Below are 18,482 nucleotides of genomic sequence, written 5' to 3'. Positions count from 1 at the left end.
CTGCAAATGGAAAGGAAAAACACATAGCAGCCTCCTCAGTGTGAGTATTGTCTGTGCCTCTGCCACAAAGGTGTGATAAAATGGCTCACCTAATTTTCTTGCTGGGGATACTGATGATCACAGAGCAGGAGAGGTGGTTTCCCTCCAAAACCACACTGAACAGTGTGCTGTTTTCCCCTCCTTTTCTTTTTATTCTTGTTTCTTCTTAAGCAAATGCTTTTTTATTTTAGCAATAGAATTCAGTTCAGTAACATCTCTGAGTGTTACTTTGTGCAAGAGAACCAACGGCATGTGACAGAAACCCTGGTTTCTCTAGCGTGCCTGGCACAGCATGTTACCCTGAGCCTTGGTCCCAGGTTGCTGAAGTCTTGGATTAGTGTGGGTCTGACCAGTTAGCACACTCCTTTTTAGATGCCTTCTTACATTCACTCCAGCTTTCATCAAATAACTATCCCCACCCTAGTTTCTCTAAAGCAGTTCTGGTTTGTACATTCTTTCCTTTCCTCCCCACCAATTACTACAAAACAAATGTTAGGTAGTTTCCTATCAATTAATTCCCAAATTAGCATTTCTAAAGTCTACTTTAACATTTTCTTTCTTTTTTTTTTTTTTGAGACGGAGTCTCGCTCTGTCGCCCAGGCTGGAGTGCAGTGGCGCGATCTTGGCTCACTGCAAGCTCCGCCTGCCGGGTTCACGCCATTCTCCTGCCTCAGCCTCCCGCGTAGCTGGGACTACAGGCGCCCACCACCACGCCCGGCTAATTTTTTGTATTTTTTAGTAGAGACGGGGTTTCACTGTGTTAGCCAGGATGGTCTCGATCTCCTGACCTCGTGATCCGCCCGCCTCGGCCTCCCAAAGTGCTGGGATTACAGGCGTGAGCCACCGCGCCCGGCCTACTTTAACATTTTCTTCCTTTCACCTTTTTCTGACTCAACATCAATGTCTTCCTTTCAGATATCACCAACCCCCACCGCCCTCCCCCAACCCCTAGCACTAATTGGTTAATTGTTTCTTTCTTCAGTTGCAGAAAAATAGAAAGATCTAAATGGAGGACTTACAAAATATGGAGCTCTGAAATAACGGACTTGGAATTGAGAATTATTACAAGCCATTAATCATTATAGGTCTCCCCGGAAACGAATGAATGAGAATTTATCATTGCTCTTATTAGGTACGTGCCTCCAAGACTTCTTCAGGAGGATTTTCTGAAGCCCCAGGTAAGCGTTTAGGCATTGAGATGAAAACAAGCATGAGAAGCCCCACTTTGCCAGTGTGTGTGTATGTATCTGTGTGTGAGAAGAGACTGGGGGAAGGCGTTGGGTGTGGGGTGGGGACTAACGGACGTGGTGGAGTGTTAGGTCCTCTCTGGTGTGTGTGTTTAGTGCGCCATCTGGTGACTGAAGCTCACAGAGGGAAGAAAGCCTGAGGTCCTAGGAAGACAGGCACAACTCAGGGTTGGGGTGGCTCCTCACAGTCAATTCGAGGTTGCTAAAGTGGCTGTATTTCAGCTTTACCAGCGCACAGGTGACAAATGTTGTGCACATCATGGAGAGGTTTGTGTAAGTCATGACTTATTCAAGAAAAAGAATAAAGGGCTTTAAGGACCTATTGAGAAAAGCAAAAAGTACAGTTACACAATTATCCCAGACGGTAGGACTCTAAAAGTGTAAGTACTCTGGTTGAACAAATAAATGAAACTCTTCTATGAATGTGGGAAATGCAAAAAGGAATTGAAGGAAGGGAAAAAACTGAAGGTATGAGTAGAAAATTAGAGAGGCAGGATAGCATCACGCTTTGTAGGCTGTTCTAAACCCGGGTTCAAATTTCAGAGCTACTGCTTACCTTTTGTGGGACAATAGGCAATTTATTTAAACTCACCAAGCCTCAGTTTGCTCATCTATAAAATGAGGATCATTCTATTTACTTCCTAAGGATACTGTGAGGGTTAAATAAAAGAATTCACAAAAATACTAAGCCCAAAGCTTCACATGTAAATGCTCAATAAATGGTAGTTGTTATAAGCAGAGAGAAGAGAAAAGGAAATGAAAAGCCAGAAGGGAGAAAGCTCAGTAAGGATAATGTAGGACACATTAGAAAATTATGAGAAAGGAAGTAACATCTAGGACCCTCCAACTTAGCACAAGGCTAGGTTGATCAACCCAACAGGTGAATACCACGAAGGCTGCAATCTATGACTCCAGTGGACAGAGGGTCTCTGCCTGAAGCCCACTTTTGTTATTATCCTTACAAGTGTCTGAGAGAATGCCACAGCAGGGCTGGCCATCCTTCTTGGTACTCCTGGGACTTCAAGGTGTGGCCGGGCAACTCTATAGTTAACCTCTATACAGGACTTTCTCAGTTCCATGCTCGTAGCTTATGTGAAAAAAGTCAAATGTGACCAGGGCAAGATGGGGCTGATCAAGGCATAACAACTAGGGATGAAGTTTGATCCAGTGAGGGACGCTATTAGCATGACTGAGCTGGCAAGGAGGTTTCTGAGAACCCTGGCTTGCCACTGTTGGTGGCAGTTAATAGTGACGTGGAGAGTCAGCTCGCCCAGCATGGCCGGAAGAAATATCCATGTAACCTGAGACCCCTTCCTTCTCCACTGAATCCTTATGGCAGACTCAGGAGGTAGAATCCCAAAGCTGCCTCACTCTCTCTTTTGGAACCTGATAAGTCTACTTCTATGGATTGCCTAAAGCCCTTCAGACATCTAAAGTCTCTGCAGAGGAAAATATTGCACTACACACACACACAGAAACACACACACTCGGGACCTCCAAGGGAGCCCTTAGTCTACCATCTGCAGCCAGAGCTTTGAAGCTAGAGATCATAATGCCTGTTCCCTGGTGTAATAGTCAACTGCAATCTCGACTTGCAGCCATTGCCTGCATTTCTAACCTTTTACCAGCTTCCTTCCATGCCGAGGAGAAACTAGGACCAAGAACACAGTAATATGATCCCCAATTAGCATAAAATAAAAACAACCTAGTCATGTTTTCCATGGGCTTTTCCAACCTCAAACTAAAAGCACAAAGCAGGGAGAAAGATATAGGAATATACACATGGGACTATAAATACACATATACTGTCTGTGTCAGCACAGCCAAGCACCCTGACCCAAATGAGTATCTGTCTCTAAGAAAAGCATGTAGCCTGATGCAGAAATCTGAGAATTTTCTTCTTCCAAAGTACAGCGTAAGAACAGACTGGAAGAGAAGTTACCCCGATGACTTGGTTTGGAAGGGGTTAAGGCACCAGTCATCCTCTTCTAACGTGATTTATGATGCTGTGTGGAGTTTAAAAACTTTCCCCCACCCCAAAGAACAGCCCTCTCACTCCTCACTGAGTCCACTCTGAACGTGCTAAAATGGGAAGGAGGCGGTGTTTTGCTGATCTGTTAAATTCTTAGTGAAGTTCCCTTGATTTCCAGTGGCTGCTGTTGTTTGGGTTTGGTTTGGAGCAAAACTGAGGTAGTCCTAACATTTCTGGGACTGAATCCAGGCAAGAGAAAGAAGAAAAAGAAGAAGAAAAAGAGGAGTAAAAAGGTAGGGAGAAATAAAGGGAGGAGAGAAGCATAGTGAAAGAAAAGAAGAAGTCCCTTTTCGACATCACATTCCTGTGTTTTCCCTCAGCCTGGAAAACATATTAATCCCAGTGCTTTTACGCCCGGAAACAAAGAGACTAAGCCAGACTGTGGGGGAAAGGGAGATAAGAAGGATCCTGGAACTTTAAAGAGGGAAAGAGTGAGATTCAGAAATCGCCAGGACTGGACTTTAAGGGACGTCCTGTGTCAGCACAAGGACTGGCACACACAGACACACGAGACCGAGGAGAAACTGCAGACAAATGGAGATACAAAGACTTAGAAGGACAGCTCCTTTCACCTCATCCTACTTGTCCAGAAGGTAAAAAGACACAGCCAGAAAGAAAAGGCATCGGCTCAGCTCTCACATCAGGACAGGCTGTGGATCTGTGGCGGTACTCTGAAAGCTGGAGCTGCAGCACACCCCTTTTGTATTGCTCACCCTCGGTAAAGAGAGAGAGGGCTGGGAGGAAAAGTAGTTCATCTAGGAAACTGTCCTGGGAACCAAACTTCTGATTTCTTTTGCAACCCTCTGCATTCCATCTCTATGAGCCACCGTGTAAGTGTGTAATCCTTTCTGTCTTTGATCTGTTTATTTGTTTCTTTATTGGTTATTTTGAAGGAATGAAATGTGAATGTTGTCATAATTAATATGCTAGTTTGCATTTTCTTTGGAGCATCCAGAGCATTAGTTGAAACAGTGCAAGCATGCTGGCTGGGAAACTGAACTGGATTTCCTGCTTAATGTAACTGTCTCTGTTAAACACTAACAAATTACAGGGGATTGAAAGTAACAGGATCTCATCCCATTTTCCATCTCCTGACCTCCCTCCTTCTCTCTAACCATCCTTTTCCCCTCCCCTTGGCTGAGACACAGAAAAAGAAAATGACCAGCTCTGTTTCCAGTTAAATAATTTTCTTTCTTTTTTCCCCCTCCCCTTTGTTTTATGACCTCCGTGCATCGCAAAGTGGATTACACAATGACATGGAGAATGGGACCCCGTTTCACTATGCTGTTGGCCATGTGGCTAGTGTGTGGATCAGAATCCCACCCCCATGCCACTATTAGAGGCAGCCACGGAGGGCGGAAAGTGCCTTTGGTTTCTCCGGACAGCAGTAGGCCAGCTCGGTTTCTGAGGCACACTGGGAGGTCTCGCGGAATTGAGAGATCCACTCTGGAGGAACCAAACCTTCAGCCTCTCCAGAGAAGGAGGAGTGTGCCCGTGTTGAGACTAGCTCGCCCAACAGAGCCGCCAGCCCGCTCGGACGTCAATGGGGCCGCCGCGAGACCTGAGCAAAGACCAGCAGCCAGGGGCTCTCCGCGTGAGATGATCAGAGATGAGGGGTCCTCAGCTCGGTCAAGAATGTTGCGTTTCCCTTCGGGGTCCAGCTCTCCCAACATCCTTGCCAGCTTTGCAGGGAAGAACAGAGTATGGGTCATCTCAGCCCCTCATGCCTCGGAAGGCTACTACCGCCTCATGATGAGCCTGCTGAAGGACGATGTGTACTGTGAGCTGGCGGAGAGGCACATCCAACAGATTGTGCTCTTCCACCAGGCAGGTGAGGAAGGAGGCAAGGTGAGAAGGATCACCAGCGAGGGCCAGATCCTGGAGCAGCCCCTGGACCCTAGCCTCATCCCTAAGCTGATGAGCTTCCTGAAGCTGGAGAAGGGCAAGTTTGGCATGGTGCTGCTGAAGAAGACGCTGCAGGTGGAGGAGCGCTATCCATATCCCGTTAGGCTGGAAGCCATGTACGAGGTCATCGACCAAGGCCCCATCCGTAGGATCGAGAAGATCAGGCAGAAGGGCTTTGTCCAGAAATGTAAGGCCTCTGGTGTAGAGGGTCAGGTGGTGGCGGAGGGGAATGACGGTGGAGGGGGAGCAGGAAGGCCAAGCCTGGGCAGCGAGAAGAAGAAAGAGGACCCAAGGAGAGCACAAGTCACACCAACCAGAGAGAGTCGGGTGAAGGTCCTGAGAAAACTGGCCGCCACTGCACCAGCTTTGCCCCAACCTCCCTCAACCCCCAGAGCCACCACCCTTCCTCCTGCCCCAGCCACAACAGTGACTCGGTCCACGTCCCGGGCGGTAACAGTTGCTGCAAGACCTATGACCACCACTGCCTTTCCCACCACGCAGAGGCCCTGGACCCCCTCACCCTCCCACAGGCCCCCTACAACCACTGAGGTGATCACTGCCAGGAGACCCTCAGTTTCAGAGAATCTTTACCCTCCATCCCGGAAGGATCAGCACAGGGAGAGGCCACAGACAACCAGGAGGCCCAGCAAGGCCACCAGCTTGGAGACCTTCACAAATGCCCCTCCCACCACCATCTCAGAACCCAGCACAAGGGCTGCTGGCCCAGGCCGTTTCCGGGACAACCACATGGACAGGCGGGAACATGGCCACCGAGACCCAAATGTGGTGCCAGGTCCTCCCAAGCCAGCAAAGGAGAAACCTCCCAAAAAGAAGGCCCAGGGCAAAATTCTTAGTAATGAGTATGAGGAGAAGTATGACCTCAGCCGGCCTACTGCCTCTCAGCTGGAGGATGAGCTGCAGGTGGGGAATGTTCCCCTTAAAAAAGCAAAGGAGTCTAAAAAGCATGAAAAGCTTGAGAAACCCGAGAAGGAGAAGAAAAAAAAGATGAAGAATGAGAACGCAGACAAGTTACTTAAGAGTGAAAAGCAAATGAAGAAGTCTGAGAAAAAGAGCAAGCAAGAGAAAGAGAAGAGCAAGAAGAAAAAAGGAGGTAAAACAGAACAGGATGGCTATCAGAAACCCACCAATAAACACTTCACGCAGAGTCCCAAGAAGTCAGTGGCCGACCTGCTGGGGTCCTTTGAAGGCAAACGAAGACTCCTTGTAAGTAGCCTTCTCCTTGGCATTCTTCTATGGGCTGAGGCAGGGCATGTTAATGTCTGTCTTGTTAGTTTTGTAAAAATCATATTGCTAGATGCCAGACTGTGGCTGAACCTGTACTGTGTCAAGAAGCTCAGAAGTCTGGCAAAAGAGGGCAGCAGGCCAGTAGCTCCTTCTGGTTTAGTGCCCTATGAAGTTCTGCTCACACAACTCATGGCCCTGTGGTACAAAGTCAGTGGCTGGGGGACCCTACACATGAGCCCAGGAGAGCACCTGTAGTCAGCTTCTTCTAGACCTGTAGGGACCCTTCCCCCATTTCTACCACTCTCTTCCAAGGGATATTTCTGGACAAAGCTCCCTTTTACCAAGTCCAAAGGATGAAAAGAATGATGAAATTCCTAAAAGGGAGTGCATTGACTTCAGTCACATCTTAGTAAAAGGGTTTCTCTCTGTCTGACTTAGGAACTGGAATCATGTCTATGGGACAATAGCAGAGGTCCCCTTTTTCACTAATTAGGTCTATATCAACATTGGAGTGCTCCAAGAGGAAAGTAAGACAGCCTGGGTGGGGAGTGGGTACGACTGAGAGTAGAGAAGAGTCCTTGTTGGTATGACCCTCACCGATCCTTTTTAAATGAGCTAGCAGAAATCTTCTCCCCTTAAAGCCTACCTCTCCCATTTCTGTCCAGCTACTAGGAAGAGCCAAAGAGTGGAATGTGGGGAACTGGGTTAATTGCTTCAATTTCCGGTACTCTAGAGATACACCTGAATTTAAAATCTAGATGTCAGTTTCTCCGGGGGCTCTGTAAAATGTGTATGTGCACGTGCCTGTGCATCAGTGTGTGAAAAAGGAGACAAGCTGTCCCTACTTGCCCTCGGTCTGCAGTTCTTTGTGCCACTCATGTTGAGTAAGGCACAGATTCATCTCAGCAACTCTCTGTTTTGGCCATCACTTACCACCACCAAATGAGGGCTTCGGGCAGGAATGATCCAAATATAAGGGCAGTTTTTATCAGTGATGTGCAAATGGCTCCTTCTCCTCTTCTTGTCTTCTCTTTCCCTCTTTTACTGCCCCTCCAAAATTTCCACCCCTGGATCTTAAGACTAGCTTTTTACTCCAGGCTGTTAAGGAGGAAAAGGTTATTGTTACCATTAATTCTGAGTAAAAGATCAATAAATTGATGTTGGGTAATGTGAGTCAGGAATGATTTTCTCAGATGCCTGGGTGAGAGAATCAACTCATGCCACTGAGGGCAGCACCCATCCTCCTGAAGGCACAAGGTAACTGCACACCCTGCATTTCCCCCACCAAAAGAGACAGACACTCTTTTCTCGAGGCATTTTTTAGAGGATCTTTTAGGTTTTCCAAGCTAGCCTAAATTTCGGTTAATAATCTGGGCAGAGGAACTCTGGTGCCCATTTATCGTATGTTGTTTCAGAAAGTTTAAATGTGCATTTGAAATATTACTCAGAGCAAAGTTCTTTGTGATGTTTATCATGAGTGGGACATATCCCAAATTTTCTTAGCTGTTTACATTGATAGTAGGTCTGTGTATTACAGTAAAAACTAGCTCTGGTTGATTCTAAGGATTTGTGTGTATGCCTGTGTGTGTTTTGTTATATATTTTCTGTATATTGGTGCAATATCTAACCAGAGCCTTAATGTGTCTATATAAACTTAGGTTATCAGGTCACTTGGATATTCTCAGAGTACATATATTTAAATGGGAATGTTCCCATTAGAACAAAAAAGAAATCAGATTTCAGAGTAAAACTCTACCTGATACTTGAATGTCTGTTAGGGAGCCTGTGGGGGCAAACTGCTCTCTCTGGGGCATGGGAAAGAATTAGTGGTTTGCTCCAGTGCTCTCCTCCTGAGTACCTACAACTTTGTCCAGCCCACTAAAGTACATCACCCAACTCTGTTCATTTAGCCAACAGGGCAGGCAAAATGTTCCTCATGGTCAGGTTTTAAAAACAAAATCATGGGTAAAATGTCAGGATTGTGATTGTGCACCCGTCTGGCAAATATTTCCCATTGCCGCTAGTTTGTGAGTCAAAAAAGGGGGTTTTCACAGTGCATCTCTGATATTAGTCAAATTTTCATTTCTCCCTCCTTCTCCCCACTCCCTTAGTGGGAGATCTGAAAGCCCAGCTGGGCCAATCCTGCTTTTAACAGTATCCCTGCTTATAAATTTCTAGCAAATGAAACTCAAATGACAGCTTCTGCTGATGTCATGTGAGGCAAAACAGAAACCAGCTGGAATTGCTCCTGGCAGTGTTGGTTCTTTGGGCTAGTGAGAGAACCAAGTTTGTTATTAGAAACAAAATACTAACAGAAGGCTTTTCAGACTTTTGATCCTATGTGCACCCAGCTGATGATCATATCAGAAATGTGTCTTCTGCAGAGCTAATGATGTCTAAAGTAAGAATGGATTAGAAAAGACCAAATGAAATAGACATGATACCAAAGCAAAAGATGGAGAGAAAAGAATTTTTCACCAGAGAGGAGACCAATGGGTGAAAAACATTGTTGGTGCTGTTTAGCCTTTTCCACTCACTTTTCCCATCAAACTTGGCTAATGTTACTCAGGAAGCTCAGTGATTCAATTACTATTCATTAAGGCTTAGTGCTCTCAAGCTGACTAAGTATGGCTGAGAACAACTACCTCCAACTGGCCTTAACTTAACCCAGTATACTCAAACTGAAAGCGGGTTTACATTCCAAGAAATTGTGCAGGACTTTCAGCTCACCTTCTCAGCTTTTCAGTAACCTGGTACTTAACTGCCATTTATTGTAAACCCCTAGTGCTTTGTCTTTATTTATAGCATTCTTTAGATGTGGACGTATCACATAACTGCTACTTAACAATTACAGAAATGCTAACAGCAATGGTGTGGGTCACAGGCGGATGGCTTCCTATAGGCCTTCTCAGGAGCTGCGGGTGGAGCCAGGTGTCCTATGTTTAGATTAGCGTTCACTCTTTCAAACCTCCTGCCTCTAAACCTGTTGATGAAGAAGGGCACATCCTGCAAGGTACTTTGCCGAGACTGTGTGGTTTAATTCTCAAAACAATCCCTCAAGGAATGATTTATTTACCCCTTTCTACACATGAGAAAACAGAACCTGAAGTTACCCAAGATAAGTAGCTAATATGTGGTGAAGTCAGAATTAGAATTCAGACCTGTTTGAGTTGAAAACTCAAATTCAGGCCAATCTCCCTTTCTGAATTCTTTTGGGTATGAACTTCCTATGAGATATGCCGTAAGGTGAAGGGGAAACTGAGGAATGATCTTGCCAGTTAATAAATATGAATTTAAAAAATTAATACATATGAACACAAATACATTTAAAAATTCATTTTCAACCTTGAGTCACCCAGATAAGTGGTAAAGGATTGCTAAGCACAAATGTGGAGTTTCTGCCTTTAATACGCAGCTAGTCCTCTGTACTCAATTCTCTGGCTTTCCAAACAGTCAGTCAAAAACAATAGATTGGATTCCAGTTAACCTAATTCTTCAAACTGCTTGGTGTCAGTTTGAGGTTGACGATAGTGAGACTATAGGTAAGCTTATCACCAAAACATTGTACTATGGGGAGTATAGCTGAGAAGCCATCATTCTGCGCTCTGAGATCTATTCACTTGTCAATTAACAAGGGGCCTCAAATGCTGAATTCAATGAATTCAAGTGCAAGTTTAAGAATTCTTTGGTGACTGAATCTCCTGTAATTCAAGTGGGTTAATATTTCCAAGTTTACTTCAGACATCTGTGTATTGGGACAACCATCTACTTATTTGGTTTAATTTTAGGAAAGAATTTAAGGTTTCCTGCTGTACTACGGCAGACTATTAGCTTGAAAATTATTTTTCAGAATCCTGTAAAAAAAAATTTAGCGTTTTGAGCCTAACACAGTATTTTGAATAATCTGAGACTTAAAGTATCTTCCCTCTAGCTTTTTTCCATTGCTGTTTGCTCTCTTTACTTATGCAAACAGGCTTCCTTATCCTCTGAGGCTCATTGAGCCAACACACCAGTTGGAACAGAAGCCATGAAAAAGAAATACGACACAGGTTTGAATTCATGATACATGCCCTGATTTATTGCCATTAAACTGGAAAGAGGCCAAGTGACAGAAAATAGTGTTTACTGAGGAGCTCTAAGCTGCTCTTTTTAGGAAGAGGGGACTGGAAATGGTTCTCATTTTAAACACTGTCTGAAATACTGCCCAACTAGAAAGTGAATGGGATGGAGATGTCAAAACATTGGGAAAGAGTCCCTGAAATGGGTTCAGATGGTCAGTCTTCTCTATTTTCTCTGTTGCAAACTTGAGGAGCAGATTAAATGTAAGGGAGAGTGTTTTTACCAACTGGTAAAGTCGTAGCCTGCATCTAGACATTCACAACAACCAGGGGACCCCTTTGTTCCTGAGTCCCTCTCCTCTCCTCTGACTGGGGTGATCTATATAACCTGAGGAGTGTTGGCCAGCATTTATGCCCCCACCATCTGCAGGACAGTAATAGAGTCTGAGGAACTTACATTCTGCCTGGGGAGACTTGACAGTTATATAGTAAATGAAGGAAATGCTTAAATTCCAAGTGGGCGAGGCAGACAAAAAGAACAGTAATTAAAAGGAGGAAGTGATCCCTGCATGCTAGAAAAGACTTTAAGGAGGATAATGCATTGAAAGAAAGAATCAGATTTAGAGAAGGGAGGGGGCAGGTTTCTGAGGTAGAAGGAGTGACTTGGGCAAAGACAGAGGAAGGATTGTGGGTGAATTATTCAGAGGCGACATACCTGTATGTGCTTGGGGGACACATATTTATTTATTAAGAATAAATCAATCTGTAATAAGTTCATGTTATGTTCTTATAAAGATATACAGATATATTTACTTTTGCTCAGATCTCACAACGTGATGAGGTTGGCAGGAAAGTTGTTTCATTATAACAATGACAACACTGAGCTTCAGAAGATTAAGTGGATTTATTTAGGCTACAAGCTAGCCAGGAGCTGAACTAGGACCGAAATGACAGCCCCCTGACTTTGACTGCAATTATTCTTTCTCTGTGCCTCTCTGCCCAAGATTCCTTTCATTTCCTAATTTAGACTGGGTCTGGCTCTAGGGGGTAAAGAGGTCAGGTAAGGGAGGTATAGGAGGACATTAGCAAAAGAGAGCCCGGGGCCAGAACGTGGAGGCCCGGAAGTTAGGGAATGAGTCCTGCAAAACGAATGTCACCCCACTGGTGGTTAAAGGCATTCTTGGGCAAAGGGTCTGCAGTGAAAATAAACATCAGAGGCACTTATTTATTTAAATGAGATTCCCACTGGGTATCCATGGCCTCATGCCACTGTGTATAGAGCTATGTGGGAGAACCTACCACACAGGGGAGAATAAGGTTCTGTGCGATTACATACTGTCTGATATCCTTAATATACACGAGGGGGAGAAGACTAGAGGAGGGTTGAGGACTCTTAAAATCCTGTCATACCGTGATCTGTCCACAGATTGTAAGGGTCTATGGCAAAGTATGGTATGAATGAAATGGAATCTATGTATGAATTTGAAGTTACAGAAACAGATAATTTTCTGTCATCTAACATCTAAGCAGCTTTGCCCTAGAAACTCCTCTAAATATATTCTAAATATGGCTTATCCTTAATTTAGAATAGGGAGTCCAAAACCATGAACAGTAAGTCCCTTTCTCTTACCTTTGTTTTTACTGTTTTGTGTTCTTACTTAAACATTCATTTTATTTATTTCAGAATAGTGTGGTTTTGAGCACAAAACAGTCAGAAAAAAAGACCTAAAATATACCAACTTAAAATAAAACTTCGGTATCTGCGCTCCCATCAAGATCCGAAGAAATATTTTCAGATGCCATAAAGCTAATTAAAAACAAACCAAGCAACTAAAAATACCATCACCACATCTTTTTATAGCTGCCTTTAATCTTGTTTTAAGGCTAATGTGAATCAATGAATAAATTTGGAGAAATTTTGTTTCTCCCCTTGAAAAATTATGTTCCTAAAACAAACATTTCCTACCCAGAATGTCCGTATGAGCAGGCATAGAAACACATGAAAAATAAATTAAAGCATGTCTATTTAAAATTAATTATGATCTGAAAAACAAAACAAAACAAAACAAAAACTTCATCCCAGAAAACCTTTGTTAACGTTCCATTCAAAGGCTATTGAACACGTTTAATTTCCTTGAGGGAGAGTATTTTGTCATGCGGGGAGAATTCTTAGAAGGGAAAGCCTGCAGGTAGCAATACAGACATCTCTGACAGAGAAAAATAAACAGCAGGATCAAGGTGAGACCAGATTTATTAACCATTTTTGATAAAATATTTGGAAGAGGTACACAGCCTGGTGATTTGCCGTCTGAAAAATGCCAAGGTAATAGTCATAAATATCGGAAATAGTTTATAAGTTTAGGCGGATAAATAGAAAATTGGTTGATACATTTGAATGTAGTCAAATGCAAGAAAATTGGCTGATAAATTTGTATTTAGTCAAATGCAAAAAGTTGTTTACAGAAAAATGATTTATAAAGGTTTGCTTCTGAGCTCAGTGATGATGCAACAAAGGGCAAATAGACAGCGTTCATTGCAGACATCAGCCTGGTGATCTATTTGGGATCAAGGATCTCAACAAAGACCTGGTCATCATCACAATAAAATTTCACATCCTCCCACCTCCAAGGTAAGCAGCACTATGCCCACTAGCTTGTGCGATGTGGAACAGAGTTCTAGCTTCAGCTCAAGAATTGAGTAAAATTGGTAAAATTGGAGAAGGCTCAGGGAAGGGCAGCTAAATTAATCAAGAGAGTAGAGAAGCTTTTGTATTAGGTTAGATAAAAATAGTGAGACGTTCTCAGAGAAAAGATTCAAGAGGACGTCTTAAAAGTAGGGTTATCTTTACTGTATCCAAAATAAATTACATTTTCTCAGATTTCTGGTGACTAAAGTATTTCTTTTGATTGCTTTGTCTTTCCTCTTTTTTTTTCCCCCAGAAGACAGGGGTCATAGAATGAGGATGAAAGACAGAGGGCTAGGTGAAAAATACCAGGTCTGAACTAAAGAGAAGGCTAAACTTAGAGTAAAAAACATCCCTTTGGAAAACTGCAATATCAGAAGACAAACACCACCAACTCTGTGCAGGCTGAATGTGACAGTGAATATATTCTATGTGACAAAACGTAGGCCTAAAAGTCATCATAAAACCTTTCTGCAAGGTTTTCTAATAAGAGTTCTAAATCACAGAATGTTTCGCAGTGCCCAGGGCCTGGCTATGAAACTCTCTTAACCCTGTGAAATGTGAATAATAGTAGTAACCACTGAATTAACCAATATCTAATCAGCCAGTGAGAATAATGAAGATCAAAATTAGGGAAGGAAAATAACATTTATTGAATAATTATTGCATGCCAAGTATTCATGTAATGTTCACAGCAGCCTTGCAAAATAAGTATTCCTTTGCAGAGTTCACAAATAAGAAAACTGAGACATAATGGAGACTAGTAATGGAGGTAAATAATGGAAGTGAGTAGAAAACTCCAAGCTGCCTTGGAGACAAAAAGAGGCCTTTTCAAATGGCCCTTTTTGGTCCTAATTATGCTAACTGTTCAGCAGAACATCTGTAGCTTAGATGCAGTCACTACCAGCCCTCTCTTCCAAATCATCTCTTTGGGTTTTGCCCCAGTGTGAAACTATCACTATAAATGAGTATTTGTTTGTCTTCACCCACCTCCAGCTGATCACTGCTCCCAAGGCTGAGAACAATATGTATGTGCAACAACGTGATGAATATCTGGAAAGTTTCTGCAAGATGGCCACCAGGAAAATCTCTGTGATCACCATCTTCGGCCCTGTCAACAACAGCACCATGAAAATCGACCACTTTCAGCTAGGTTCTCTTAAACATTTTAATTATATTATTGTTTTTCTCATATCTAAGGTGGGACAAACTTTATGGTAGAGGTACATGGGGGATCCAAAAGAAAATGCAGATGTTCAGAGGGCTCTTTGGTTGTGATAACACAGGTCAGTTTGCCTGCTTATTTAAATAGCCATTCCAGGATGGTTCTCGTTTAAGTTTTAAGCACTGTAAAAAAGAAAAATACGCAAACACTCTATTGTCTGAAAGTCAGTAAGGTGGAAGAAAATGGGAAAAGTAATACAGTGTGGGAGAGAATCAGAGAGGCATTCAGACACTTTTTCTGGGTACTGAGTCTTCTTCCCTGTGAGCAGCCCCATCTGATCTTCCTGCAGACTCTCCGCTGCAGGTGACTCATCACAGATGGGACTTGCCAGACTCTCGGAAGTACTTGACTCTGGCAAGCCTGAGGAAGGAATTAACCAGAACTGAGAGAAGCTGTTAAGATAAATGAAAAGTCACTGAAAATATGGACTGAACTCCACCCAAGTCCTTTTGGAGAGTAGAAGAATTTGGCTGAATTTAGAGTTTTCGCAATTTTACATATGAATGGTGCATGTGAGACTCATGAGGCATACAGCCCAGTGTTGGACAGCTGAGATCTAACTCATTGCAGTTCTCCTGGGAACGTTGCAAGATTTACTGTGATTAGTTAAGCCTCATAGTCAGAAGCCCAAAATATGACCCACCCAGTTTATTTGATAATTATTGCATCTCTAGGGCTTTATTTTTTAAAAAGCTTTTTTTCTTATATGCACTTTCTACTGTTTTGTTGTTGTTCATGGTTTAACTACAAAAAAAAACCCTTAGAGTAATCCTTTATATTCCATTGTTTGCATATTCTGCAGTTTCCGTAAAATATATTTCATCTAAAAGCACCTGAAAGAATATAAAATATATTTAGTAATATATAACTAATTATTTGTTAGTCAACATTTAACTTCAATACACATAACATTATCACACAGATTTTTCTGACATACGATCTTGGTGTAATTGAAGACATACTAGTTATATTATGTCACGATAATGTCAACTTGATTTGAATATGGTCTAGCTTTCTAAATCATATTTTTTTTTATCGTGGTAAGTACACTTAACGTGAAATCTTCCCTCTTAATAAATTTTTAAGTGCACAATACAGTATTGATAACTATAGGTACAATATTGTATAGCAGATCTCTAGAGCTGATTCAGGGTAAAGTATCAGTTATGCATTCTCTACTTTAAATAGCCCACCTTCCTCTGAGGTGGCTACAAAAGAAAAATAAATAGCATCTTTTCCAATGTCCCATCATAAATTATTGTGGATTGATGATTTATTTTTAGATATTTATCCTGCACTGTGTGTATAATTTAGGGGGAGAACCAGCAAAAAAGGAATTTTCTTAACCAAAACAACAATAATGATCATACAAACAAAAGACACAAAATGAATTCTGGAGACAGACAGATTTAAATCCAGGGTCACAATTTACTTGTTGTGTGACCTTGGGCAAGCTACTCCTAAGTCTTAGTTTAGAAGATAATCATATCTATTTCACAGGATTAAATAAGATAGTATACAGAAATGCCAGTCAGGTAATAGGCACTATTATGTGGTCATCCTCTGCATCACCATTTGATCTGGTAGTCATCTGGAGATCAATGAGCTGTCACACTTGTCACTAGAGCACCTATAATGGCAAAATACTTGTTATTGCTTTGTGCTGATTACAGAATGTTGACACATGAACCCTCACAACAGCTCATCCAGATCAGGCTGCATTATTATTCTTGGTGATAAAACTGAAGCCCAAGAGACTAACACTACAAAGCCATGTATTTATTGGCTAACTAGGATTCAACCATTTGTTTCCTGGATTTTTCAAATAATAGCATGAGGGCAGTGAGCTTAATTACACTCCAGATGTCTGGAAAGGAAGTAAGTATTCAATCCAGCACAAAGACTGGTGCTGGCTAGTGATGAAAGCCCTCACAAACTAGGTGTTCCCAGTGTCAAATGTGTTACCTACCAACACTTTCACAAAGTGTTCTCATTCCTTATTTCAGAGAAGCTTGGAAAAATCATTACATCTTCCACCTCAACTTCTATATGGTCCCATTATAAGCATCTGGTACTGCCTTGGCAAATTTTTAGCATAATCCTACTGTTTTCTAGACATCTGGATTGAATATGAACTGTAGAGGGGCTGTGGGTCTTTTTTTTTTTTCTGCCTTATTGGAAATCAGGTATTATGATTTCTGCATTTTCCTCACTGAATGGTAGCCGGGACCTGATTTTGGGGTGGGAGATCTTTTATTTTGTTTCTCATCTAATTCCTGGAAGGCCTCTCTTTCCCTGTGTCATGTCCCAGGTTACCCTTATGGGAAAGGCTGTAGCACTTTCAGCCAAGACTGGGAGTCAGCCATGGGAAAAAAAGAATTGGCATGAGCCATGGGCTCAGTGAACCAAAAAACTCCAGCCTTGACTGACTTTCAGCTGGAAATCTATCAGATGGCCTTACTTTTCCTTAAAAATAAATCAAGCTCTGCCTACTATTCCAGACTTTTACTGGGCCTTGAAAGCAGGGGCACACATCCAACTACAGTGTGGGCCGTACTCACCAGCTGGTCCATCTTGCTAAAAGTATTTGGACATCACTGATGAACCTACAAACGCCAAGAAACTTACCTTAAGATTTTAGGCTTTCATGTAAATAAAGTTATTTATGCTTGAGCGAATTCCAATGCCTATCTGGTTTTGTCAGCACAGAGTATATTGCATGTGGGGTTTAAAATGGCCTAACACATAAAGGCATTCTTTCTTGTTAGTGATATCTAAAATGTCAGTCTAGGATAGGAATGTTGGGTGTGTATGTTTAGTGAATGGATTACAGACAAATTTTGTCAGATAGGAAAAAGTTGCTGGCTAAAGGCACTTCATTGCAGAATGAAAAAAGAAGTGGGGGGAAATGTATGGCAAGCATGTTTCTTTCTTAGCAATATTTAGAGATGAAAAATATTTTAACATTGGCATTTTATCACCAAATTTTAAGAGCTAGAATACACAGGACATTTAATAGGGCAAGGGGAGTTTTTTGATAGCTTCTTTCAAAGAAAGGAGAGTTTGAGGGTAATCAAGAGAGGTAGCAAAGTTCATGGAGGTGGAATATGGCAACAAGGAGAGAGAAAATGTTGATTTCTTACTATCTAATGACTTCATAAGTCAATTTTTAAAATGAGAATGGTACGCCGGCTGCAGTGGCTCATGCTTGTAATCCCAATACTTTGGGAGGCCGACGTGGGCTGATCACTTGAGGCCAGGAGTTCGGGACCAGCCTGGCCAATATGGTGAAATCCCATCTCTACTAAAAATACAAAAATTAGCTGGGCATGGTGGCAGATGCCTGTAATTCCAGCTATTTGGGGGGTTGAGGCAGGAGAATTTCTTGAAGCTGGGAGGCAGAGGTTGCAGTGAGCCAAGATTATGCCAGTACACTCTAACCTGGGTGACAAAGTGAGACTCTGTCTCAAAATAAATAGATAAATAAATAAATAAATAAACAAAATGAGAATGATAATATACAAATCAGTCTAAAATACCCTTTCTGTCTGATCCTGTTGAAGAGAATTGTTCTTTCTAGAGAAGCCTCACAACCATCAGGATCCACAACAATTCAAAAATGCTACTTTGCCTCTGGGGCAGTCCTGAAAAATAGACCCTTTGCCCCCAACTTCTCCTTTCATCAGTGGTGACAGAGCCTGGCAGCTGCCTTCTCTAGACCCTGTAACACTGAGCTGGGAGGAGAGGCAGGATGAGTGCTCAGACTTCCACACAGTGGCTGTGTGTCCCCCTCTGCTTTGATAAGTCTTTACTTATCAACCATTCTGTGCCCTAGAGACTAGAGAGCCTGTCTCCTAACCTACTCAGTCTTCTTAGTCCACTGCCCTTGCTGCCTCCAACATCAAGCATATCAGTGTCAAGACCAATCCCTGACATTCCAAGGGGGAAAAGTGCCTGATATGTCAAATGTACAAAACAAGTGTTTGAAGAATGTAGTGGAGGGATTGGCTCTTCCAATTGTAGTCATCAGATAAGGTATTGAAAATAT

General features: G+C 42.5%; 1 protein-coding gene across 4 annotated transcripts in view; it reads left to right on the top strand.

Annotated features, from left to right (window-relative positions):
* The first annotated feature begins 3,008 nt into the window (after positions 1 to 3,008).
* Positions 3,009 to 18,482, top strand: part of CCDC80 (coiled-coil domain containing 80) — a 36,176-nt gene continuing 20,702 nt past the window's right edge. The window contains exons 1-3 of one of the 4 annotated variants that reach the window (XM_004036060.5): positions 3,009 to 4,148; positions 4,559 to 6,447; positions 14,206 to 14,362. In XM_004036060.5, coding sequence (XP_004036108.3) covers positions 4,570 to 6,447; positions 14,206 to 14,362 — 2,035 coding nt within the window. In that variant the 5' untranslated portion in view covers positions 3,009 to 4,148; positions 4,559 to 4,569. Of the gene's footprint in view, positions 4,149 to 4,387; positions 6,448 to 14,205; positions 14,363 to 18,482 lie in introns of those variants that run through there. The other 3 variants (XM_004036061.5, XM_063704027.1, XM_019023652.4) reach the window with 3 other exon arrangements.

The sequence above is a fragment of the Gorilla gorilla genome, chromosome 2 (genome assembly GCF_029281585.2).
Source record: "Gorilla gorilla gorilla isolate KB3781 chromosome 2, NHGRI_mGorGor1-v2.1_pri, whole genome shotgun sequence".
In the NCBI taxonomy this organism is placed as follows: Eukaryota; Metazoa; Chordata; class Mammalia; order Primates; family Hominidae; genus Gorilla; species Gorilla gorilla.
Note: the sequence above shows the minus strand (reverse complement) of the source record. Positions and strands in the feature narration are given on the sequence as shown.